Consider the following 27,651-nt stretch of genomic DNA (forward strand, 5'->3'; position numbering starts at 1 on the left):
ACTACTACAACCACTAGTATGGAATCATCAGTCTTGGACAAATACTCTCTTCTGTAGAACAAACTCATATAAAAAGCATGAAAAAATAATAACGTTTTTCAAAAGTGCAACTCCTTGGCATTCGGAAACACTGAAATAAATGAAAAAAAAACCTTGTGGTGGTCAGTAAATGCTACTTTTATAGCCCAAGCACAGGAAAAAACATGGAATGGAGCGTCAACGATGGTTTCCTTTAAGCATTCCTATATGAAAATCACATTTCCTTTAGGCGATTTTGCACAGTTCTGTCACATACATTGATTCCAACTTCCTCCCTTTTCCTCTTTATTTTTCGTGTTGTGCATTTTCTCTTTTCGAGACATGAGGCCTTTAGTTGTTTGTCTTGACGCCTAAATGTCTTCCTTAGCTTACCAGTACGCTTGACTTTAACAACCTTTCCATGCTATTTGTACTTGGTCCAAATGTTGGATACAGCTGACTGTGAACAGCCCACATCTTTGGCAACCATATGAGTAGAGTTACCTTCTTCAAGAAGTTTGACGATCCTGTCTTTGGTCTCAAGACACATCTCTCTAGTTGGAGCCAAAATTCTTGCCAATCCACTTAGTCCAGGAGCCCTCCAAGGTCTGATAACTGCACTGTTTTTAACTGCTGACGAACGAGCAAATTTAATCCAAGACATGTAAGGAAAGGAAATTGACTGGGTGTGTCCCTATTTTCAACTCAAAATGCACTGATTCCATATTTTACACAAAATTGAGTGATTCCATATTTATTTCCCTTCACTTGCGTTATAAAAGTAACATTTACTGACCATTTTTCTTAATTTCTTTTAGTGTTTCTGAATGTCAATAATTTGCACTTTGGAATGACTTTACGATTGTTTCTTTTTTATGATCTGAGTTTTTTCTACAGAATAAAATATCTGAACGAGGGCTTGCCCAAGACTGGTGATTCCATAATTTTTGCTAGGGGTTGCATATGCCATAAGCCCGACGGTAATTCACAAATAAACATGTTAGCTTTAACTGTTGTCTCTATTCCATGCGCCTTAAAGTATGTATGAAATATACATGACAAATGACTATTTTTGAGGGTGCGCCTTATCATCCGGTGGATCTTTTAGTGCGGGCAATACAGTAATTTGAAGTCGAGCTCACAATAATGTCAGTTTGACGCCGTTCCACCCAACAGTCCTGTCACGAACGCCGTGACTGTAAAAGGAATCGCATCTGCGATAGAACATCCTGTAAACTCCTCCGCTCACTCGTCCTTTGCAGCCTTGACCTTGTCCGGGGGTGCCTCCAGCTGCTTCATCTGCAGCGCGAGCGTGTTTTTGCGGTGGTTTTTCACCAGGCTGCCCCCGGCAAAACCCAAAGCACCGCCCCCCACAGCGGCCGCGCCCGCCGCCTTCAGGCCGATCAGCAGGCCCAGAGGACCGGCCAGCGCGCCGCCCAGGAGCGCCCCGGCCAGAGGAAGGACCGCCAACTTGTAGCCCACGGCCTGAACACAAATAGGTGAAAAAGAATCAAGATTTTGAAATGGTAAAAATTGTTGTTGTTGTATTGTTGTATTTATTTATTCAGCCTGTATAAACCATAAACATGATACATACAAGAAATCATTTGACACGCGAACACTCAATAATGATAAAATAATAGATTTAAAAGAATAAAAAGAATAGAGTAAAAAAAGATATTGTAGTGTATAATACAAGGTAATTATATAGAATAGTTTAAAAAGAAAGCATATGTAAATAACAAGACTAGAGTAGAATAAGTCGGAGGAACGCCGTTGGCATAATAATACTATACATAATAACCTAAATCAATTCTCGTTGAACATACGGATAGCGGAAGGGTAAAAACTCTCCTTTAAGACGTGAAGTCTTGCTCGCAATGGAGCGAAGACGGCGACCTGACGGCAGGTAATCAAAGTACCTGCGAGCAGGGTGACCGGGATCGTCTATAATTTTTCGTGTCCGTTTACTAGTTCGATCGATGTAGATATTTTGCAGGGACGGGAGGCCAGTACCTATTATTTCCTCTGCCGTCCTCACTACTGATTCCATCTTTGACAATTCTTTCTGATTGACGCGACCAAACCAAACTGTGATTGACCTAGATAAAACGGATTCAATGATAGCACGATAAATATGGACTAGAATGGATGGACGGACTCCGAATGATTTGAGTTGACGAAGGAAGTAGAGCCTTTGTCTGGCTGACTTTAGAATATCAGTGGCATTGACGGTCCATGTGAGGTCAGCTGACAAGTAAGTACCCAGAAACTTGAATGAATGGGCCGGTTCCACCTCACTACCATTAATTGACAGTGGCACATGGTGGTAAATGGTCTGCATTTAAATAGCGCTTTTCAACTCAATGAAGACCTCCCAAAGCACTTTACAATGTGCTTCACACTTACCCATTCAGACACAGACTCACACACCAATAGCGGCCATGCAGCCATGCAAGGCGCCGACCTGCTTATTGGGGGCATTAGGGATTCAGTGTCTTGCCCAAGGACACTTCGACATATTAGTTCCAACAAATATAATTCGTATTAATGTGTTCACACTTAAGACTTTCAAAAATTTGATTTAAGGCATTTAAATGCCAATCAAGGCCTCATTTTTAGAATGAATAAGACGTTAAGGATCCGCAGGAACCCTGTTATAATAACTACTTAAATGTGCACATTATATTAATCTTGTGAATCTTTGAATGTAGTCATAAATGTTTATTTCAGATTAAAATATTTGTGTGAAATAAATTCAGATGCATGTAACTAATATTTTGTCATTGCCCGTGTTTCTAATCAGGGATCACCAACTTCTCATCTCATTAGCTGCACTGCTTATCCTCAGTAGGGGCGCGGGGGTGCTGGAGCCCATCCTAGCAATCATCGGGCAGTGGGCAGGGGACACCCTGAACTGGTTGCCAGCCAACCGCAGGGCATACGGGGACAGACAACTCACTCGCTCATTCACACCTAGGGACAATTTGGACCGGCCAATTCACCTGAAATGCATGTTTTTTTTTGGAATGTGGGAGGAAACCGGAGTGCCCGGAGGAAACCCATGCAAGCACGGGGAGAACATACAAACTCCACACAGGAAGTCTGGAGCTGGATTTGAACCCACGCAGGAGGTTCCCATGACTTGAACTGTGCCGCACATGCGCTAACCACTGCGCCGCCGTGCTGCCGGATCACCAACTTTTTTTTTTAAAAAACGAGAACCATTTTTTGTTACTGATTAGCACCAAGTGTTACCAGTTAGATGTGCATTTATAAAATTACAGCTCATCAAGTTCGTTCTCTATAGTTATGTTATTGTCAGGTTGTAATCAAGAGGGTTAAAATGAGCTCATTTGACCACAACAATATCATGCCAATTAGAATTCAAAATTCCTAGAAAATAACAATGACCCATCACTGGTGAGCTATTTTCAGAACCAGTCTGTAGAATGGCCCTAAATTCTAGGCTACTGGTAGAGGTAAAATCGGGCCTAAAAAATCAGCCCGACCTGACCTGAGTCGCGGGTATATAAACCCGAACCCGCCTAAACCCGACAGATTAACTTGATTTGGTAAAGGAGCCTGAAATAAATCCGAAGCTTCAATTTGCCGCCAAAGTAAACACGAAGCTTTACTTCGGCTGTGCGTATTTTAGCTTGGGGTTTACTTGGGGCCAAGTCCCTCGAATCAAGTCTGCACTGCAAGTGCAGCGCCTAAATGAACGGTTTGGTGCCAATTCTGCAGATTACAAGCTGCAAAGAGTGAAATAGTTGTCCAAAAAGCAGAAAGAAAGTTTGTAAAGCTTGTAAGCTATTGGCAAGAGGCGGAAATGATGTCTGACGTGAGGGAGGGAGGAGAAAGCCGCGCGCTTTTACCCTAACACGGGGAATATTTCTTTGGATTTAGTGATTTGGAGTAAAACTAAAAGTTTGGTAAGCATGTTCTTTGGGTAAATAATTACACGAGTAAAAGTTTTTTTAGAGCAGTTACTGAAAGCTCCACTGGGTGGTGTACTTTCAGTGTTCTCGTTTGCCCGCGTCCCTGCGTCCTAGACGCATCATTTTTGCTGGGGACGCATTGTGTCAAATCAACGTGCATTCCCGGGACGCAACTTTTTTGACACCAAATTGTCATTATTACCCGATTCCTTTTTTTTTTAACAAAGATTTACCGCACTCCAAACTTTTCGTCAGGCAGATCTGCTATTGTTGTTTTGGTCTTGCGCCGATCTCGGCAAACGAGATGACATAATTGTTGTGGTGGTTGTCGAGTGAAAGAGAAGTATTCCTCCGTAAAAACAGTTGGTATTAGGTGAAAATCAACAAAAAAATGGTAATTTCTTCAGTGTCGGTAATAAGTCGAAACATAACACAGAAGGTGGTAAGAACGGCAATAATTCCGGCACGAAAAAATGGCGGAGAAATTCTTCAGAAGATCGCGCAGGCAAGGAAAACACGTGTGTTGAAGCAGACAATTCGACGAAAGATAAACAAAAGAATACTTCTAGCAAGAAAAGGACTTTTCTGCCAAAATGGACTCAATTATATTCCTGGTTACGTTATGAAGATGATGATAATGGAGGATACATGTTCTGTGATGCGTGTACCCAGCGTGACAAAAAAACTGGATTGCATAAATCGTTTCGCAATACGAACTTTCAGAAAAGCACATTGGATCGGCACAAAGACAATGAAAACCACAAATTAGCTATGGAAATTCCGTTGCTGCAATTGGACCTTGAGAAGGCATTACAACTGTGGCGGGACAGCAAACCATGAAGAATATATGAACTGAAAAATCTGAAGTGATTAAAACTGCATGGATATATAGACTAATATTTCAGCAATATTATTTTGTATAATATACAATATTGTTGTGAACTGAAAAATCTGAAGTGATAACTGCTTTGTATTACCAATTAAGTGTGATGATTAAAACTGAATGAATATATAGATTTATATTATATATTTGTCGCCGATTTACAATTTCAACCTCCATAACACTGAATTTTGGGGACCCATAGATCTCTGTTGGGACCCATAGATTTTTGAGCATGCGAGTCCCCGGGACCCATCACTTTTCACAGGTAAAATGAACACTGCTTTCACTTGTTGGTTTTGGTGTACGCGTTACTTTTCTGTAGTGGCCATTTCCCCACTTTTTTATGTAAGAAAAGGATGTAAATTAGTCCATTTTGATGGCTGTTTAAGCCTGCGGCTTATAATCCGGCGCGGCTTGTACAAAAACGAAGTTAATTTTCCCCATTAAATTTGCACATGCATCTTTTAATTAACTGCGCTCTGTAGTCCGGAATTTTCGGTACTCTTCGGTGCCATTTGTGTGTATGGTCACACACAAGCAGGGATGGTTGAAAACACACACACGCGAAGCAGCATGACGACGGCTTCAAACTGAATCCGTTATCTTCCTCAGTTGGTTTTGCAGACGCTATCATCAGAGCGGAGGGATATATGAATATATTTTTTGCAGATGCCGGACGCACATGTTGTTGATTAACACCTCACTGTTAAATGAATCTACTTCAAACGTAACCCCCCCTGGTGTAGGCAATTGGAATTTCGACTGAGTTGGATTTGCTGGATATTGTCCAGGATAATACATTGTGCCACAAAAATATTTTCACATATTTTTGTTGATTAACAATGTTTTTATTAATCCTTGTATTTCAAAATTAGTACATTAGTACTAATTTAACTCGTATGTGATGTAAGAGTCTTCAGTGGCTTATTTCAAGGTTGTAAAATATAATGTCTGATGTGTCTCAGCGGCCAGAAAATCAGATTACAATGGAAATATATGGTTATGGATGCATTAATTATATTGGGTAATTGACCAGCTAACAATGGTTAGTGGTGCCAATTTCTAACACAAGATGAAGGTTAAATAAAAGAAAACTATTAACCATTGATGATTTGGTTACTATTTTGGAATTCACTATGTCTGAACAAAATGTCATAGGTGTCAAAGCTTGCTGCAATGCTAAAGGGAGAAGCAAAAACATACTTGCTATGGAAAGGGAGCTTGCAATGATCAAAAAATACAAAGAAAGCAAAAGAATGCCTACCCTCCCGAAGTCGCAAGGTTGTAACCGATTGACCATCGGGACTATTATGAAAAATAAGGAGGCGATTTTAGCAAGGAAATTTTCCAAGGGCATGATAATCCTCACAAGTGGAAGTTTTAAAATAGGGGATTGTATTTTCCTGCATCTACCCACTAACTCCACTGGACCAGCTCAATTCATGTCAAAACAAAGGTAAATAAAATGTCGTTTTTCCGTTATATGTACAGTATATTTATTTTTCATGGTATTCAATCATAAAAGTATATATTACCCATAAACAGTACTAGATACGATTTTATTTTTATACTTTTATCTGGGGTAAGTGTCATGATTACTGATGTGACTCAGCTGTGCCCGCTCATTTGGCGCCAACTGCCGCGGGTTCTGATTGGCTCCCTGTCAGTATTTGAACCCCGTCCTGTCAGTCCCCTGTTGTCAGTCCGTCTGCGAACCTCAGTGAATACTAGGCAAGCCTTTATCGACCCTGACTCCCACCTGTCCCATTTTTGCTCCCGTCTTTTGACCCTGACCATGTCTGCTCTCCCGTCCCGACTTACGACCCGTATTTGACCCCGACCACGTTTTTGCTCTCCTGTCCTGGCTATCGACTTGTTTTTCCGTCCTTGACACTGCCATCGCTCACTTCCGCGTTCGGATCACAATCCGAGTATGAGAGTGACTTGCTTCCCGTGGCTAGCAGTGAGAGATATTCAAGATATAAACTCTCTGTTGGCAGAATTATTCAGATAAAAACACTTATTGAGGTTTTAAATCTACATCGTGGATATCCCAGCCCAGCCTGACCGGCCATGCTCGCTGGCCGCCCAGGCCAAACTCAACATCCGGTCAGTAGGTGTGGTTTATTGACGTCTTACATAAACGGGAAATGAAGTCACACATGAGTGCGACTTCACAAGAAAAGGAAATAAGATTGAAAAATGTATTTACAAATAATGGAATTGGACTGATCTTTGAAACGTGACTATATGTGTGTGTGTGTGATGATTGTTTTGATATTTAGGAATATAAAAACAGGTTAATTTCATAGCATGGAAGTCTGAGAAATTTACAACCAAAAACAGCCAACTTTACACTAGCGAACACCTGATCGTGGGCGCAGGCCTTCCTCTTTCCTTTGATAAAACTTGTGAGAAACAGAACGCAATTGGGTCCTGTTTCCATTCTGGTCCTGTAAGTTGATTACCCAAGGATTCTATTCCCGAGCTAAACGGCAAATTTACCTTGTGATCCCCACCTGAGGTTGGATTAATCTCCTATTCTGGGGGTCTACTGTATGTCAAAAAGTACTTCTTTGTAAAAATCCAACATTTTTTGCTTATCGTGATATTCTATAGGTATCACAACCGCAGCATGGTGGGTGTGAGTCCTTGGTGCCAAGGCCCGTCAGGTACACTCGTCTCTCATCCGCTCAAATGTGAATTGCTCATTCAAAGCTCTTCTCCATGCGAGCACACACACTCCCAAAACACACTGGGACGACCTCTCCATCCTTCTCCTCTCTCAATTTCCTTAATTGTGGCTTTTCCTGCGTATTGGTGCCGATCGATAGGGACAAACGCTGTCGGAATGGCTGCGAGGCAAAGTGCCATCGATCTCGCACACGCACGGCACATGAACGCAGCATTACACACCTTCCCCAGGCTCTTGGACCCCTCCTCCACATTTGCAACGGCCGTGTTGACGTTGTCCTCGATGCTGTCGATCTTCTCCTGCTGGGACTGTAGAGCGATTGTTACGTTTACGATTGTAAAAATTCATACACAAATACATGCACTCACACACCAAGTTGCAATAGTGTTAATATTATTAAGGTAAGTGGTAAGTGGTCTGCATTTATATAGAGCTTTTCAAGTCACTGAAAATCTCCGAATGCGCAAGGCAACTATCTGCTTATCGTCCCCAAGGACACTTTTCGACCTTAAACCCGGAATAGTCAGGAATTGAACCTGCGACTTCTGGGTCTCAAGACGAGCGCTCTAATGCAGCCCAATTCAGAGGTCAGAGGGTTACTTCTGATACAGTTACCTGTTGATAACTGTAATCAGTAACGTAATCTAAGTACAGACGCTCCCCTATTTACGATCATTCGACTTACGGAAAACGATAGATACGAACATTTTATGGGGGGATGTCGAAAAATATCCGGACATTGCTGTAAGTTATATTTTGTATTGTGTGCACCTTTTTCAGAGTACTGTAGTGCTTCTTTCCGCCGCTACCAGCGTGTGGTAGCAGAGTGAGAGGTCACCGAGCATCCACCCCGAAGAAGAAATCTGCTTCCTCTTCCTAGTTCCTGTTTCAACATTTCATACTGTATCTCCAGCGCGCTAAGAACGTTGGCATTTTTATTGTTTCATTTCATTCAATATGGTTGGTGTAAAGTGTAAAGGAGAAGAAGATGCGAGCCGTTTCTTTTGAAACGAAAGTGGAATATGAAAGCTTGATGTGGTTGAGAAAATGGTTGGATGTTTTTTTTTTTTTTGGTCCACTTTTTACCACGGAGGAGACCTCTTGAAGCGCATCTTCCAAAAGTAAGTTAAACTCAACTTAATTTATCTTTATAGAGCATATTATTTTATGAAATGTTTATTTTTAAGAACAAAACTATACAGGTTACTCTTACAAACCTTAAGCATACATTCCATACAAAATATAGCACTGAACCAACTTACGAACAAATTCAACTTATGAACGATTGTAAGTAGGGCAGCGTCTGTACTCATTTTTTTTTTAACCATCTACTTTTAAATTCTCAGAATTTAAAGATCTCGCGGGCCACATAAAATAATGTGGTGAGCCATATTTGGTCTGGGGGCCAGGAGTTGGACAGGTGTAATTTACAAGCATACGAAATGTTTACTTGATTTTAATTTATTACTTATTTCCCTGTCCCTAATCAAAAGAATGAGGTTTATTTATGGACAATCGAGCACTGTGTTAATTAGTTTTAGATTTAGCATTTTTTTTAAATTTATGTACCAAGCCGCAGCATGTTCACTAAAATATGTATTTTTCATTGTACTCACTTTTCTTTTGTGATTATCAATTCCCACATTACAAAATCAACTTTATGCTAAATGTAAGAAAAAAAACAATTGATTATCTAATAACTTGACTAATTGTTTCAACCGTCGGTGACTAGCCGCCGATTTAAATAGTTATTAGTTGCAACCCTATTATTAAAGTACTTTTAACAGCTATCATGCTAAGTTTGTGCGAATTGTGTGTCGATCTCATGAAATATTCACAGAGGCAGCTGTCTCTCTCCCTATGAGGGCCACATGGACACAGTGACCAAACAACAAGGAGAGGGCACTTTCCAGGAGGGGCCCTTTAAACCCCCCACCCTAGCGCCACTTTCCATTCACGACACTTCACTTCCACAATAACACACAAAAGCTTTCACTCGAGCGTTGAGTGACACGGATTAAATATTTGAATTTCTATTTCAGAGGTTTCTCTGCACTGCTGCCCGATGAAAGGGACAGTGCGTGTTCTTTGACCGCTAGGTGACGCTGTGTTGTCTCGTGCAACCAAAAATGATGCTAAAAAGCACAAGGAAGAATACAAACTATGGAGACTCAATTTGACCAAACTAGCATTTTTCTCTCTTTTTTTCGAAGCAAATTAAAGTTTTATGGATTGCTTATGTTAAGAAAAATCCGTTTGATATTGATTAGTCAATTTTCCCTTAAGTGCTAAGGAGCTGAAGATTTAAAGGGACACTGTGTATCATTTGACCACCAGATTTTGAAACCGAAAACGAGATATCAAAAGCACAGGAAATAATACTAAGTACTTGGCAGTATAAAATAATACACACTGTCCCCTTAAGGAGGGCAGCACGGCAGCGCAATGGTTAGCGCGTGTGTAGCACAGTTCTGAGGTCATGAGATCGAACATTCCTGTGTGGAGTTTGCATGTTCTCCATGTGCTTAGGTGGGTTTCCTACAGGCACTTCTGTTTCCTCCCACATTCCAAAAACATGCATGTCAGGTAAATTGGCTGGTCCAAATTGCCCCTAGGTGTGAATCATAGAGTGTGTTGTCTGTCTCTATGTGCCCTGTGACTGGCTGGCAACCAGTTCAGGGTGTCCCCTGCCCACTGCCCCAAGATGCCTAGGTTGAGCTCCAGCGCCCATGCGACCCAACTGAGGATTAGCGTTGCAGCTAATGGATAGATGGATGTCCTCTTAGTAATCCATTAATTAATTTGATTATAAAAATCTTTGGCAGTTAGTCCAATAATCGATTAATCGTTGCCATACCTTTTGGTACGTGATTCTCAAATGTTCACATTTTTAATCTTCCAGTAGTAAATCTTCACAGATTTTTGTGTTGTATCGGAATTCATAATATTTTTTTTATTGGTATTTCACGTCTATTTAAAGCTATTAAAAATCGGAGCTGCCAAATATTGCAAATCAAATTCCTAGTAGCGGCATTTTTCAGATTAAAGTGTTTCTTTGACAATGTCATTACTTTAAAAACTGTAATATTGAGTGATACCTCTAGATCAGTGGTTTTTAAAATATTTGTTGAGCCAAGGCAGAACATTTTTGTTAAAAAAAATCTCTGGACAAGACCCTATGTCAAAAATGTTTAAAAATTAAATGCTGGTACCAGTTTCAGTTTTTTTTTCTTTTCTTTTTTGGAAAAATAAATTATCATGTTGCCTAATATGACAGTAAAATGTTTTTTTTTCCACTATTTTTGGCGTACTGTGGCTCAGGAGGTAGTACAGGATTATTCATTGTTTTTCTTTATATTTTTTCTCTAGAAAAGTAAGTAAAAATTGTCGGCCAGTGTAACACTTTTTAACTTCTCTATAACTTTAAGATTTTTTTATTCAAATAAAAAAAAAATCATCAAAATGATGTTGTCATGTCCTGCACGGTTGTCATGGCGCCCAGCTGGCCCCGCCCCTTGACACCGACCTCAGACGCATTGGACTGATTGCTCTTGGAGTACTTAAGCGCGCTCCTTTGTACTGTGCGTTGCTGGAACGTTTGTTAAACCTAGTTAAACTCCGTGAGACTTCTGTTAAAACCTGTTAAATGCCTAGTTCTGTGAATCTGCCCGTATTTGATCCTGTTTTGTTTTTGGTCTGATCCGTTTGTTTGTTTTTGACAACTTGTCTTTTGTTTGAATTTCTAATCCACTCCGCGACCATCGATCCCCTGATCGAGTGTGCACACCCTCCTCATCCTTCCCCCAATAAATTGTGAGTACGTCTACGCTAATGGGTCCTTTTTTTCCTGTTTCCCGCTCCGCTTCGTGACAGATGTGCATATTGTAACTTTGTTTTATTTAGTCTGTAATTTTTTGCGGTGAAATCTTAAACAGATTAATCAAACAAAGAATATAATTAAATATATTCCGCTGCACTAGTTCATAAGTAGATAATTAGTATATAAAATATTTTTAGAATAGTAATCTGCTGCGATCTTCTGATATGGATGGATGTTACAGCCACTCGGCTGATTACTGAAAGAACAGTAATATAATGAAAAATTGTATATTTTTTTGCTACGATAGACTTAAGTAATTTCCTGCAGCACACTAGATGAGTTGTCATGCCACACTGGTTAAAAAACACTGTTCTAATTAATCGAACAGAATTGCATGAACTCTCTATAACAGCATTAAAACAAAAGCGAAAGAAAAGGTTCCTGGAATGCTTAGTTCTAGAATTAAGTATTGCTGGAACAAGCTATATATCAAGAAATCTCAAAAGCAAAAAAAGTTCAAGCAGACTGGATAGGTTTTCAAATCAAAATAATGCCAATTGTGTCTTTATTTCTTGCGTTCCTGTTGTTTGAAGCCACTTAACATTTTGAAATTGTGATTAAAGTACTTTTAAATCCATCAAAACACAACATTAAAATCCACACGTTTTCAAGATTTTCAAGCAGACCTACAAACGCTGCAAATAAAATGTGAAATTACGGGTTCGCGTCGGGCCTCGTCCTGCAAATCAAAATAATTGGTCAGGCTTGTGCTGGGTCGGGGTTTAATATCTCTACCATAGGCACAGCAATTCCATGGTGGTTGTGTACTCAAATATGACTCTGCCCCCAGCGGCGCCATTCCCCCGAGATATTGCAACAACATGTCTATGCTCTTTCTGTTCCTCCTTTAGCCTGTTTTGAAGCATCACTACATCTTGGCTTTCTCTCCCCGCCACTGTTAATCTCTCTTGCCTCCGTCCCTCCGGATGGGGCCATAATCTGAAGCGTCTGTTCTCCACCTGCTCCGATGCGTCCCCCGTGTGGTCCCGCTCCCCCGCCCGAAGACATCTCCCTCCCCGCCTCCAGATCCTCAGTCTCTCCCTTGGCTACCCCTCAAGCTTTCCTCTCTGCTGAGAGGCCCCTGAGGGTCCCCAGCAGTCGCTCTTAAACTGATCTGCGCTCTCAAAGGGGGCCCATCAGCGAGGCAAACAAAAAAAACAAAAAAAACAAGCACCGAGTGCACGTATGAAAGCAATTGGTGTTCGCACTTACATGGACGAGGACGGAGAAGCTTGTCACCAAACCACTCAGCTGCTTCAGGTCCTGAAAAGAGAAAAAAATCAGAGTTAAGAGCATTGCATTGTCAATTACTGGTAAGTGAGGTGATGAATCAGACTAAAAATATTCATTATTTATTTAGGTTATGATTGATTTAGGATATTTTTTTAAAAAGTGGCTTTTAAGTACTTTATTGTAAAGCAAATTAGAATTAGGCTTGGATCATATCATCATTTCCTACAGAATGTAGTGAGACCACGGCGGATGGAAATTCTAGGGGGAAGAAAATTTTGTAAATCTGGAATTCAAACACCAGCAAGGCAGCGCAGTGGTTAGCGCGTGTGCGACACAGTTCTGAGGTCATGAGATCGAACCTCCTGTGTGGAGTTTGCATGTTCGCCCTGTGCTTGCGTGAGTTTCCTCCGGACACTCCGGTTTCCTCCCACATTCCAAAAAACATTCCTGTCAGGTTAATTGACTTGTGGTTTGAATGAGCGAGTGAATTGTCTGTCTCTGTGTGCCCTGCGACTGGCTGGCAACCAATTCAGGGTGTCCCCTGCCCACTGCCCGAAGACAACTGGGATGGGCTCTAGCACCCCCGCGACCCTACTGAGGTGCAGATAATGGATGGATGAAATTCAAACACATCAATCCAGTGCGTTTTTAAACCAAAACATAGAAGCAAAATATATGATAAATCTGTGCCCTAGTAAGCTACAAAATTATGAGTACACGAGTTATGAAATGGGGCAGCACGGCAGCGCAGTGGATAGCGCCTGTGCGGCACAGTTCTGAGGTCACAAGATCGAACCTTCCTGTGTGGAGTTTGCATGTACTAGGATGGGCTCCAGCACCCCCGCGACCCTACTGAGGATAAGCAGTGCAGATAATAGATGGACAATGGATAGTTATGAAAGGCAATGACAGAGCAAACAAATCACACCCACAAAACATGATAAACGTTTAATGCAAAATAAAAAAAATTCTGCGTCATCAAATTACCGGTAGACTAAAAATATCTAGTTTTTCAGACACCAATGCTGTACCATTAAGGTATTGTATCAGCAAGTAAACAGACCAAATCACAATGAATTGGTTAATTACAGTATCAATAATCAGTGCCTCTGCTTTTGCAGTTGTTGCTACTACAGAATGCCAGTTTTTCTTCAATAGTTTACAGGTTATTGGATACTCTCAGCCAATTTTAAACAAACAGCAAGACAGACTATGTAAAACAAAAAATAACTTGTGTTAAAAATACCCTTGAAAAATAAATGCTTGGTCGAAGCAAACATTTGCTATTGTACCACCACACTAGCAAATCTTCAATGACATTGTCGTCTGCTACCAGTGACCAAGACATTCCGTATTGGAGCTGAAACGGGCAGGACGAGATCGGCCTAACAAAAAAAAAACGGTTTAAAAAGGAAAAAAATCCCTAACAAAATAGTTATACAACACAATTTTAAAGATGACACTCATAGTCTCGAGAACCTAAATTAACCTGCTGAAAAGCTAACAAATATATTCCAAAATAATGAGATAAATAAAGCAATATTTTCAAATGGTTTTGTCAGTAAACCTTAATTTTCAACAACAGGCACAAAATAAATTTTTTCTTGATAAAAAAATCTCCATGGCATGAAGATTAAATAAAAGAAGCAAAAACTATGAAGGAAACATCAGTAGCCTATATTTTATATTTTGGCAAAAGTAAGCTGTTAAAAGAAAGAAGTAATAACAACTTCCTATGATTCACCAAACAAAAATACAATAAAGTGCAAGGAGTTGTAACAAGCAGTTAAAAAAATGCACAATTCCTGGTGTGTGATACATTCATAAATCAAGATCATCTCAGAGGACGTAGAAAACCTTCTTGGGGGCCGCATGTGGCCTGCGGGCCTCGATTTTGACATATGTGGTTGAGTGACATTTTTTGATTGAGAGTCACATGAGTTCTAAAAAAAGTTCTTTTTATGGCCTTCCTCTCCTCCTGCCCCTTTGGACTGTGCCTTGGAGAACTATATTGGTCAGTCCTGATGATCTTGTGACGTGACCATACCACTGAAGTCGCCGTCCGCGCACAGTTAACAACAGTTCTTTGTAGGGTCCAATGTGCCTCTCTGATGGTGTTGCTCACCGTTGCGTTTGTAACATGGGCTAAGTCGCTGATGCCTAGAAGTTTCTGTAGCATCGCATCTACATGGCCTGGATTTTCTTCTGCAGTTTTGCTGTGAGAGTCCATGTCTTGCAAGCGTAAAGGAAGATGGAAGTAACCATCCCTTGCATGAGTCTGATCTTTGATTTCACTGCTACGTTCTTGTCCCTCCAGATGGGTTTAAGTCTTGGAAGTGTGGCTCTGGTTTGAGCTATCCTGGCCATGATTTCTGGTTCTGATCCATCTTCTGATATGACAGCTACAAGGTAGGTGACAGGTTCTAGCTCTCTGTGGTTGATTGTGATGTTTGTGGTGATACCTGGAGGATGGTTGGTCATTACTTTGTTTTTTTCTGTGGTGATTTCCATCCCATACTGGCTTGATGCTTTGTCTAGGTGATTGACCAGATCTCTGAGTTCCTGTTCATCTCCTGCCAATCCGGCAGTATCATCAGCAAAACGGAGGTTAGTGATGTTGTCCCCCCCAATAACGACTGTACCTTCATGTTGCTCCAGAGCTTTGGACATGGTCCATTCCAGGATGATGTTGAATAAAGTTAGAGAGAGAATGCAGCCTTGTCTCACACCGACTGTGGTTTGAAAGCACGCTCCAATGGTACCATTAATCAGTACCGCACTGTTGGCTCTTGCATACAGTTGTTCAATGGTCCGAACTAGTTTCTGGCCCATGTTTTACTTCTGCATGGTGGCCCATAAAGCGGCTTGCCATACTCTGTCAAGGCCTGCTTGAAATGAACAAAAACGTGCTAAAGGTTTCTCTGGTATTGTTGAAACTTCTCACATAGGATGAGCAGATTAAAATGCGTTCTTTGGTGGTCCTTCCCTCCCTAAAACCTGCCTGTTCTTCATCTAGGATGTTTTCAGCCTGCTTTTCAGTCTGTTCAGTAGGACCTTTAGCATAATTTTATTTGCATGGCTGATGAGACTGATGGTTCTGTGGTTGGAGTGTGGTTAAAGATTTCCTTTTTTTGGTATCATAATTACTAGCAATTTTGTCCATGCAAGTTTATTCAGTATCTAAAAATATATTTTGGACTCCTAACTCACACTAATTATCAAGCAAAATATTGAATAGTTTCAGCCCCGTGCAATAAGGAGAAAAGGCTCAGCTGCAGCTGTCATTATATGGCGTTTGAAAAAAAAGACTATGTAAGAGCGCTTTATAAATAAATGACCATTTACCATACATAGTAATGTATTTATTAGCTTATTCTGTCTCAGGTGCTATTCAGTGTGCTCAGTTTAGTACCTCCTCTAAGTTGTCCCAAGACTCTGCAGCACTCTCTTCTACAGGGATCTTAGGCAGCTGAGTCTGAATTTCCCAGCCGGAAACAGTCTCTTCGTCTTCGCCAGCTAGTCGGGTGCTGGGCTCCGGACCCGATGGCCAAGCCGAGGCAGGTGGCGGTGAAAGCGGCATAGGGTGAAGGACGGTTTCGGAGCGCAACCGCAGGAAGTCTTGCACGGCGGCTGAAGCCCTGTCTTTGATTGGCTTGACGAGTTTCTCCAAAGCGACGGCATCTTCTTGCCGGACGCGGCCGCACAGCTTCTCCATTTCTCTGATGTTGGCTCGCAGTTGCTGCAGAGTGACGCCAACAAAAAAAGAAGATGAGCGGATTAAACTAGCATTAAACTTTTGGGGCTGAGGTAGCATCTTAAGCCGGACCCCGAACCAGATCCGATTCGAATCCTGGGCTCAGTCAGGCCGTTAACGTCAATCAATACGTTCCGGCCGGGCCGGGCTTCTCTCTCGCTGAATTTTTAAACTTTGTTATTATCAACCCGTCATTGTACTTTTTTGTTTCCCTGCCTTTCACTAGTATGTGCTGCTGCTCTGGTTATTGGCCTGATTTTCAACCCATCAAAATGACAGAGACTCTTAAAAAGTCCGTCAATGATAGAAAATTGTTGGTTAATATAACCTGTGCAGGCACAGCAATATAAAATATGTAACTGTTTACACAGTCTTGTTCAATTTAGATTTTATTATAAATCCACACTCCTCCTTCCCAGCCCTCACAAATATATTTTAAAGTCTCAGGTTTGACTCAGTCTAGGTCCTTCAAATCAAATTCTTTGGTCGGGCTCTGGTTGGGTTGACCCATAATACCTGGGTGCCTGGGTTAGGTAAGGCTGGATATTTTTTAGGCCTGATCAAGATTCAAACAGGACTCCAGGCTACAAATGTGAGATGAAAATCATTTTTTACTGGCCTGACAAAGAAGGAGTTAAAAGAAATACAGAAAAAGTCTAGTATTATATAGTAAACATCGTACAGAAGACATACAAATATTTTCTCCTGTTGCACCAGTGGTAGACAGCTCTATCCGCAGTATAATCTGCTACAGCCACGGAAATGTTGAGAGGTAAAGAGAGTGTTGGGTGCACGGAGGACTTTTAATAAGCTTGAGACAGGAAAACAGAAACCCGCTATGCCCTGAGGGTGACAGGAGGATTACACATCAGCCGTCCATACTGCAACACCACCCAGACTAAATGGGGGTCGATATGCTGCGCTTAACACGTTTGGCTAATCATGCGCCATGAATAAACATATATGAACACATTTTAAGAGAGTCCGTTTAGGATTTGAAAAGATTTGCAGTAGTCACAGGGTTCCCTCGAAAATCCGCGTGTGCGCAATCAAGGAGAACCTGCACATACTCAGCGAACAAGGACACCTATTCAGTGCAACAAAAGAAAGGGACAGAGAAAGAGAGTGAGAGGGAGGGAGAGAGAGAAAGAGAGACAGGCCACACAGGAAAACAGTGTGAGAGAGAGAGATAAAGAGAGAGAGAGAGAGAGACAGACAGACAGACAAGGATAAAGAGACACAGAAACAGAGAGAACAAGTAAGAAAGAAAAAGAGAGAGAAAGAGGGAGACAGACAGACAGACAGAGCCAGAGAGCAGGAGAGAGAGGGAGAGACAGAGAGAAATAGAGAATGACGAAAAATGAAAAAGAGACACAGAGAGAAAGACAGAAAATGAGAGAGAGACAGAGAGACAAAGAGAAAATGAGACATAGAGAGAGACAGAGAGAAAGACAAAGAATTAGAGCGAGACAAAGAGAAAATAAAAGCTAGAGAAAGAGAAAGAAAGACAGAGAATTAGAGAGACAAAGAGAAACCAGAGCTGGAGAGGGATTGAAAGGGAGAGAGCAAAAGTGGGAGAGAGGTTGCCAGAGAGAGACAGTGAGAGAGATTGAGAGGGAGAGAACAAGAGAGAGAGAACAAGGGAGAGAAAGAGAGAGAGAGAGAGAGCAAGAGGGTGACAGAGAAACAGACAGACATACAGACAGACAGAGCCAGAGAGTAGGAGAGAGAAATAGAGAGAATATATAGAGATAGAGAGAGAAAGAGAGAGACAGACAGACAGACAGACAGATAGACAGAGCCGGAGAGTAGGCGAGGGAGAAATAGAGAGAATAGAGAGAGAGACAAAGAGAAAATGAGAGCTAGAGAAAGAAAGACAGAAAATAAAAGAGAGACAAAGAGAAAATTTGAACTAGAGAGAGATATGAAGAGAGAAAGATAGAGAATGACAGAGAGGGACAGAGAGACAAAGAGAAAATGATAGCTAGATGGATTGAAAGGGAGAGACAGAGCAAGAATGGGAGAGAGAGAAAGAGAGATTAAGAGACAGACACATACATAAGATATAGACAAGGATGTACCTCCACTCAAGAAATATCTCAATATAGAAAAATAATACACTTAAGAAAAAGATACCCAAGAAGTTTTCTTATTTGTATAATCATTTTCACACTATTAAGTACACTACAGTACATAAAAATATCAATATCTAAGCAAAAAACCAAACAAACACGGATTTCTCCCAACCATCATCCCAGTCATTGACAGAAACACACACACATTACATGGCTAGGCACAGATTAACTGATTGTTCGTAAAAGTCAGACTACAACTTTGCATTTTCGTATTTGCCATTTGTAATGTTGTCACAAAAATATTCCAAAAACCATCCCCCCCTCAAAAAAACAGAAAAAACTTTAAACTCTAATTTTGTTCGGTCTTTACGTATCATGTATTTTTCCTAAAGATGCTTGCAGATTTTTGGGGTGCTCGGTAATGGAGGTTCCACTATACTGCACACTCACCTTATTTTTGCCTTTCTGACCAGTAAACTTGAAAGAGAGTGCAGGATTAACACCAAAAAGACACAGGAAAGCACTCTGTGTTCACCCCTGGGGCTCGGAATGCAGTGGTGAGAGGATTGTTGGGTGCCTGTCGGTTCCCAGGCAAAAGTTTCCTTCTGGGAATATCACACCCAACATACTAGCACAAAAACCTCTATTCAAGGTTGTACGTCAGATTTGATTCATTTTTTTTCCCCTTCATTAATTTTTTTAGTTGGGAGCGCAAAATTTAAATGGCTTATTGGCTGGGTTGCAAAAATATTCCTTTAATTTGTTGGCGGAAAGTCCAACATGTACCCTTTTTGGAACACGGTGTCAGCTGTGTTGGAACTTCCAGCTTCTCAATCATGACCCAGAACAGAATAATCAGAAAAATACAACTAATTCAAAAATGATAGTTACTAACAAGTAAAGTATTGCCTGAAATTGACATATCATGTAAGATATTGAGTGTGTTTTCATGCAGGCAATAATTCGATGAGAAACTGAATATTGCCGGTAGTTTGATCATGTAAAGCCATGTCTTAATCAAACTGCAAGTATTCCGTTTGCAATCATTGGGTGTGTCCTATCATTTTCTGATTACTCTTGCGAGTACAGTATTGCGTTGGAGTAATCCGATATACACATATACCCTCATCCGCGATATTGTTCTGCCTTGGAGTACAGGGACGAATGCTACACGCAAACTCCAGTTCACACCGTAAAAAAAGCCTATGTGCATCGGTCAAATTCTTCAGGACATTTCCATTTTATTTGGTGCCTCCATGGCGAAATAGCCAAAGGCATATCCATCTATTATAGTGGATGTCAAAGTCGTATCCGCCCGTGTATAGTGTAAGTCATTCTGATTTCTCCAATCAGCACCGATTAGAGAAAGCAGTTTTACTGTTTGTTAGCGTGTACAGAAACCCCTTGCTACTTCGCCCTTTGGTTATTGCTGGTTCACTGCGTCACACATTTTGAATTGAATACAATTGTATTTATTGTCATTAATGTCAACGTATCGTGCATTTTGTTCAGCAGACGGCACACAGCAAATGCTATCGCGTGGGCAGGTTGTAAAGGGGTTCGTGTGTTGGGTGGGCATGATTGTCTGTGTGTGCGACGGTGATAGGCTAGTGTATGCTGTCAGACAAAAAGTACGGAAGGTGCATCTCGCTCCCAAAACAAGCTGCGGAGCATGGCATCAGATAGCTTTTAGCGTCTTGTTACATTGAAACGGAATTCATCAATTAAATTGAACAGGTAAAGAACAGATCAGAAAAGCAAAAAGAGATGGTGATCACCAGCCGACGCTGCATCGATTATTATCGGGTTTGGGAAGGGACTGAGGCCTCAGGAAAGGCAATAGGCAGTAGCCAAGCTGCAGGTCTGGCCTACTGCTACGGCTAGGCTAAAAACACCTTAAACCACCCCTGCCGAGCCTGTATCTCACCAATAGGAGATCCGTTACCCATGAAATGGAAGACACGGAACAGACAGGGAAACAGGGAAACCGCTCCATCTGGGACAGTTGGAATTTAGTCATCGCGGGGACCTGGCTGATTCTAGGACACCCAATGCTAGCATGCAGCTAGCCAACCACTCTCTAAATCCCTTCCTTACTCTGAAAGAAGAAGCCCTTCAATTACGTTGTAAAGACCATTCATTCAACTGCAATTATGCGTTCTGTGTTTTTATTTGTAGATCTATTGTGGTTATTTTGTTACAGTAGAATACTTTCAGTCAATAAGGACAAAATGTTTTACCCTTAGGAGCTTTGGTGAAGCTGTGACATTACTTCGCAAATTTTCACTTTTCACGGAGGGATTCTTTTCCCCATTAACTGCAAAAACTGAGGGACCACTCATAAGAAAAACATCTACAAAGCAAGTAAATATTTGTGGAACATAACAACAGAAAAAAAGACATGTAGTGCACCAAGGATGCATACGAACACATCATGTAAACACCTTCGACACAGCAATGGAGCTTACTTTTGGAGCGAGGAGGATACAAGCAACAATTTAGTGAGTAACATGAAATTATCATTTATGTCCGAACCCGAACAGACGGTGGACCCAGACGTGTAACGTTTTCACACAAGCTTTATTTTACGGTAACGGGGCAGTCATGCGCGGGAAAACAAATGCCAGCGATTCGGCGATCGCTGGGCTGAAGAAGTGAGACAGAGAAGTCAGGCGCGAGAATACAGGAAGCCAGATTGGATCGATACTGGATACACGAGCAAGATACCGGACAAGACAGGACAGACGGGATCGATACCGGATACTGGACACTGAAGCAAGATACCTGACAGGACGGGACAGACGGGATCGACACCAGATACTGGAGCAGGATACCGGACAGAACAGGACAGACGGGATCGATAGAGGATACTGGATACACGAGCAGAATACCGGACAGAGTCAAAATGCAAGTCTTGCAAGTGCAGAGGTTTGTTGACGGACTAACCAGGAGCGAATGGGAGCACCGAGTTTATAGGAGGGGAGTCAATCAGGCAACGAGCAGCAGCTGGCGCCTAACGAGCGGGCCCAGGTGAGGGCAATGGGCGATCGTCACACTTTATTTGATATCAAAAGTTGAATGCGGAAATGTCTATTTGCATAATGACATCACTCCCGCTTAACCTTTGTAATCAGAATACTCACAAACGCCATGTAAACAATAAAGTAGGATTGCAACCGAAATATAATATTCAGTTTTCATTTAGATTTTGGCCATACAATCTACACTCTAGTAACTTTCAGATCTTTAAAAAATCTTGAATTATGGATAGCCCACAAACGAAATATTTATCTTATTTTGTTGACCAACATGATGACTAACATTTTGGACTATTATCTAGTGCCAAATCTGCCACAGAATTATTATCATTTTACATTATTTTGAATTGAGAGTACGAATTTTAGGTATTGTTCTGTTTTTGAAGCATATTATGTTTCTTAAATTTACAGAAACATAATCAAAATTTACAATCATTATTTGTTCTACCCCTACAACTATTCACCAGATTTTTTGCTATTGAAGCATAGGATAGGTAGGGACAGGGCATTCTGGTGGATGGGTGGTTAGCGCGCAGCCCCACTGTGTGGAGGTCCAGGGTTCAATTCCAGCTACCTCGTCTCACTGTGCGGAGTTTGCATGTTCTCTCCAACCCGCGTGGGTTGTCTCCGGGCACTCCGGTTTCCTCCCATATTCCAAAAACATGCATGTCAGGTTAATTGACTGGTCCAAATTGTACTTAATTGAGAACGAGTGATTGAGTTGTCGGTCTCTGTGTGCACTGCGACTGGCTGGCAACCACTTGAAGGTCTGACCAGTGCCTGGGATGGGCTCCAACACTTACACGACCCGAGAGAGGGTAAGCGGTGCTGAAAATGGATGGATGAATAGGTAGGGACAGAAAAAAAGCAGGAGAGGAGATGTTCGGTACAGGAATTTAAGTGGGGTTGAGGCTACACAAACCAAAAAATATTATGCAGTCTTATTTTTTGGAGCTTGTGCATCAAAAAACCATTTAAAAGCTTCAAAACTTCAGTTCATTGCTAACATCAATCTAGAATTACCTAAGGGGACCAACCTTCCCAAGCACAAGTAGTTCGCTTATAAAAGGTCAGCAAAAAAGTAGAGGCACTTGTTCCCAAAATTTATGAAACGCTCGTGTCAACTTGAAAAGCCATAATTTTAGGGGAATTTTGGTAAAACTGGCATAACAAAGCAAAGAAGTGAAGAAATGCGCCAAAGGCAATTTATACTGAACATGCTGAGGATTCTTTGAAGATTTATCGCTTGGCAGTCACAAATATTTTGGCTTTTAGTAAGGTGTTTTTCCTTTTTCCTTTGGCTAACTACAATAGATTTCATAAATGTATGTTTTAGATAGATAGATAGATAGATAGATACTTTGTTCATCCCCGAAGGGAAATTCACATTTCCAGCAGCATCCCTGAGCTGAGAACAATCGAGAACAATCGAAAATAACACGGGAGCTGCTGGAGTGGCTGCCATTCGTGACGGCGCCGGAAGAAAAGATTCAATTTGAATCATGTACAAACAAACAAACAATTGAATCATGTACAAACAAACAAACAAAATATTCATGTTTCAATAAGTGGAGTGTTAATAAAATGTTGACGCATATGTGCCTTAAATGTAAATATTATTGCAACAGATATGATTCAAAACATTTGGCTATGTGGGTATTTTGTCACAAAAATATAGAAAAGCCTTTTTAGAGTAGCAATAGTAGTATTAGGTACATATACAGGATCAAACCACTACCCCAAAAAACGGCTTAGAGAACGATAGGTGCCGCCAGGCTGTATTTGCACAAGACACACCACAGGAAGTGGTGCCTCTACAACTCTAGCGGTTAAGGGTCCTGTGAACCGTGAGTAGCATTAGTAGTACTTGACAAGTGCCGCTGAAAAATACTTGGATGTAGAAAAATTCTTATTGTAGATCGGATTTTGTGAATACACACACACATTCATATACATATAAAGAGTCAAAGCGTAACTTGAAAATTTTATATATTTTTGCTATATATATTATCCATACATCCATTATCTGCACCACTTATCCTCAGTAGGGTCGCAGGGGTGCCGGAGCCCATCCCAGCTATCTCCGGGCAGTGGGCAGGGGACACCCTGAACTGTTTGGCAGCCAGTCGCAGGGCACACAGGGACAGACAACTCACTCGCTCAGTCACACCTAGGGACAATTTGGACCGGCCTATTAACCTGAAATGAATGTTTTTGGAATGTGGGAGGAAACCTGAGTGCCCGGAGGAAACCCAAGCAAGCACAGGAAGTCTGGTAGCTGGATTTGAACCCATGACCTCAGAACTGTGCCGCACACGCGCTAACACTGCGCCGCCTTGGGGGTAGGGCGCCCGCCCCGAGACTGGGAGGTTGCTGGTTCAAGCCTCGGCCGAGTCATACCTCTGTGGAGTTTGTATGTTCTCCCCGTGCTTGCGTGGGTTTCCTCCCACGTTCCAAAAACATGCATGTCAGGTGAATTGGCCGGTCCAAATTGTCCCTAGGTGTGAATGAGCGAGTGAGTTGTCTGTCTCTGTGTGCCCTCCTACTGGCTGGCAACCAGTTCAGGGTGTCCCCTGCCCACTCCCCGAAGATAACTGTGATGGGCTCCAGCAACCCTGTCATGCCACATATGATATCATTTCAAAATGTACTCATCAGGGAAACATTAGGATCAGTCTCAAACAAGATACCTGAAAACTAGAAAACTGGTATAACTCACCAAAAAAAGTCTTGTAATATTCCACTCTTGAAACGATTATTCACAAACGTTGTCTGGTTACATTCACGAAAGTCCAATGAATCCTATCTTGTGAAATATTCACAGCAAATCACACAAATCCTTACTTTGATCATTGTTCTGCCTTTAAAAGTAAACAAACTTGTGAGATTATTTCCAATATGGCCATTAGCCTTTGACTTTTTGATTGACACCACTCTCGACCAATTGCATGCATTTTTACACGGTCCTTAGCCTGCGATAGTCTGTTTCGGCCTGTATTGAAAAAAAAAACGTCACACATAACTTTGGCTCTTATTATCAGCCAGCAGTGACCTATTCAAACGATGATTGAAACATTCATTAGCCAATGAAATATCCAACATAATTCTTTGCAATTTTACTGGACTTATTCAAATCAGAGCCGAAAATAAACGTGCGTAAATGCTCCCAGGAAAATTTTTTTACACGCGATTATCACGCAAAAGTGTGCACAACCAGTGACTGACTTCTTGAAATGTCTAAGAATTGCCCAAAGTAAAATAAACCGTTGCAAAGGTTTTGGTGCTTTAGACTGGTCGTTTCCAAATGGCCACTTTTGTAAACGCTTTGACATACCTTAAGAATAATGTGGAAAATACAAAGTTTAGTATTACAGATTGTGATCAAATTTGAGCTGGGACCTGGTCAGGCTTCATGCTATTGTCCCAGTGGTTTTCAAGCTAGGATGTCCATGCTACACTCTTTTGCAAGCATGTGATTGGAAAAAAAAAACGGCGAGAATAAAAACCTTCTATTTCTGTGTGTTCCATCTTAGATTTCTAAATATTCGCAGCACTTGCAGTAACTATATTATTTTTGAACAAACCTTCATAGTGTTACCTTTCAAAAGAGACCAAAACCGTCCATATTATCAAAAGGGTTCAAGACCAGCATTCAGTTTGCTTTGGGTACGTCTTGGATTGGGATTTTAGGCAAATTTTACAGGAACGTTAAGGGAAAAAATTAATTGTTAAAATATTTATTTTCAGTGGTAAAAGGAACTTCATTCATAAAATACAAAACAATATTAATTTAAATATTTTACAAAAATACATGATATATCATATAAACGTACATTTTTTTAAATATTTGTAGCTTAAGAAATGTGCATTTATGTTAAATTATATGAGCCTCACTTAAAGGGAGATGACATCATGGTCCACAATCTTGCTTATACGGGTACCCCCAAAAACTAAAAATCTTGTCAATAGCTAGGCAGAAAAATGGTGAAGTTATGTCACTTTGAGTCTTCATAGTTAGTATTAGTATTGAGCTGTTAAGCATTCGGGTTCAGATGGACAACACAATACAGCAACATCTAGTGGTCAAATAATACTCACTGTTCCTTTAAATACTGGAGTACAATTGCTTGAGTCATCTCATTAGCAGCAAATATGCAAAAAATTAATAATCCCTTGAACAGCTTTGAGTGGGATAATAATAATTTACTGTAACGTAAGTCCTGGTTTTAATGAGTGAAATAATTTAAGTAGAAGACAATAGTTAATTGATACTTTTAAATGCCACTTTGATTCATTTTAGGAAGGCTAAATGTTATCATATGTCACAATTATCAAAATAAGATCATTTTCAAGGTACCTAGAAATCAAAGCATTCAAATGATCATTTGACTAAATTACTTGAAAATCAGGATTTTCTATCAGTGGCGAGTACATTTTTTACAACATGCTCCAGGGCGACTCATGTGGTCGTAGGGGGTGACCCAGAGCCTGCAGGCATCATGGTGGTCACCCCCTGGTTACCGTCATTGTGGGTCACATGCTTTTCCAAACCATGTCACCCAAACATGCACAATGAGCCAACTTAGTGGAAAAAAATGTCATTGTATACCTGAACTGTTCTGCTAGCATTTATGTGTTCCTGATGAAGACGGCCCCATTGTTGGCTTTGCTGGTACTGTGAAAGATAAGGAAAAGCAATCAGGCTTTCATCTAATTGTAGATGCCAAGCTCTGTCACCTTGAGTATGTTATTGTGGTGTTTCTGCAGTCGCTCCAGGTCAGTGGGCAGAGCCACTTTAATGAACTTGTGAATAGGACCCTCGAGCCGCCTCAGTGTCAGCTTGGTACCGCCCTCCGCCATGGGACCTTCTGACGTGAATCCACACTTCCCGGGCTTATATTCGGAGTATAAAACAATTAGAGATTTAGGACACAGTTCCTGGTATCGTTTGTTATAGAATTGTTTGAAATTACAAAAAGACCCTTGATTCATGTGTGTCCCCCCCTAAAATATATAGACATAATCAAATAGAATTTTCAGTAAACGGGCCGGGACGATCCCAATGTTTTCCGCTATTAAATTGGAAATATGTTGTGGCCACTTGGAGCTAGAAGAAACAGATAAAAAGAGATTGTGAGTTATTTTAAAAAGGATAAACATTTCTGTCCTTGAGTGCTGCTCCAAAGTTTCAAAATTAAAACATTCATTGCAGCACGGCGGCGCGGTGGTTAGCGCGTGTGCGGCACAGTTCTGAGGTCATGAGATCGAACCTTCCTGTCCGGAGTTTGCATGCTCTCCCCGTGCTTACGTGGGTTTCTTCCGGGCACTCCGGTTTCCTCCCACATTCCAAAAACATGCATGTCAGGTTGATTGACTGGTCCAAATTGAATGAGCAAGTGAGTTGTCTGTCCCTGTGTGCCCGGCGACTGGCTGGCAAACAGTTCAGGGTGTCTCCTGCCCACTGCCTGAAGATAGTTGGGATGGGCTCCAGCACCCCCGCGACCCTACTGAGGATAAGCGGTGCAGATAATGGATGGATGGATGATTTTGGTCATGGTATTATGACAGATTCTTTTTGCTAGGTTGTCGTTTGTTTTTTAATTTTATTTATTAATTTCGTTAGTTAACACTAGAAAAAGAGGAATGTTACTGGGCGTAATTACGTGATTTTAGAAGGACACTGTGTAATTACTTAGTTTGGGTTGATGCTAAACTCCAATTGGGAGTGGCTATAGTAATATTGATGTTTTTGGTGACTTCGAGCTTGTCCCGGCAATACAAGCCATTAACTAGGAGTGTCAACCACCTTCAGAAAAGAACACTGAATTTAAAAACTTGTGAAATCAGGTACTGTTCACTTTAACATGAAAAAAAAGTTTGAAACGATGTGCTAGGAAATTGATTGGAGTAGAGGATGAAGCATTAGCTCTGACACAAAACGTTGCTTATATACGCAGCTTAATGTGACAAACATAAGGGCAACACTTACCCGAACGATAGCTCTCAATTACGATATTGAAGTTTGTCTTTCCATTGTAAAGCAAAATATACAACAGCGACTACGCGCTAAATTCCTGTCAGCTGTTATTTGTAAACAAGTCACAATTGTGTGCGTCGATGAAAAGTGTCCGACC

At 41.1% G+C, this 27,651-nt stretch overlaps 1 protein-coding gene across 1 annotated transcript; it reads right to left on the reverse strand.

The window, feature by feature from the left end:
* Nucleotides 1–760: 760 nt before the first annotated feature.
* On the reverse strand, nucleotides 761–27,651 carry stx17 (syntaxin 17). Its single transcript, XM_088328063.1, has 7 exons — nucleotides 27,507–27,651; nucleotides 26,255–26,410; nucleotides 26,127–26,192; nucleotides 16,063–16,389; nucleotides 12,630–12,680; nucleotides 7,759–7,845; nucleotides 761–1,503 (listed from the first exon to the last, which is right to left on the reverse strand). Exons 2-7 carry the CDS (start codon nucleotides 26,375–26,377, stop codon nucleotides 1,264–1,266), a joined length of 894 nt encoding a protein of 297 aa, XP_088184189.1. The 5' UTR covers nucleotides 26,378–26,410; nucleotides 27,507–27,651; the 3' UTR covers nucleotides 761–1,263.

The sequence above is a fragment of the Urocampus carinirostris genome, chromosome 2, assembly GCF_059441175.1.
Source record: "Urocampus carinirostris isolate Australia breed hairy pipefish chromosome 2, RoL_Ucar_1.0, whole genome shotgun sequence".
Classification (NCBI taxonomy): Eukaryota; Metazoa; Chordata; class Actinopteri; order Syngnathiformes; family Syngnathidae; genus Urocampus; species Urocampus carinirostris.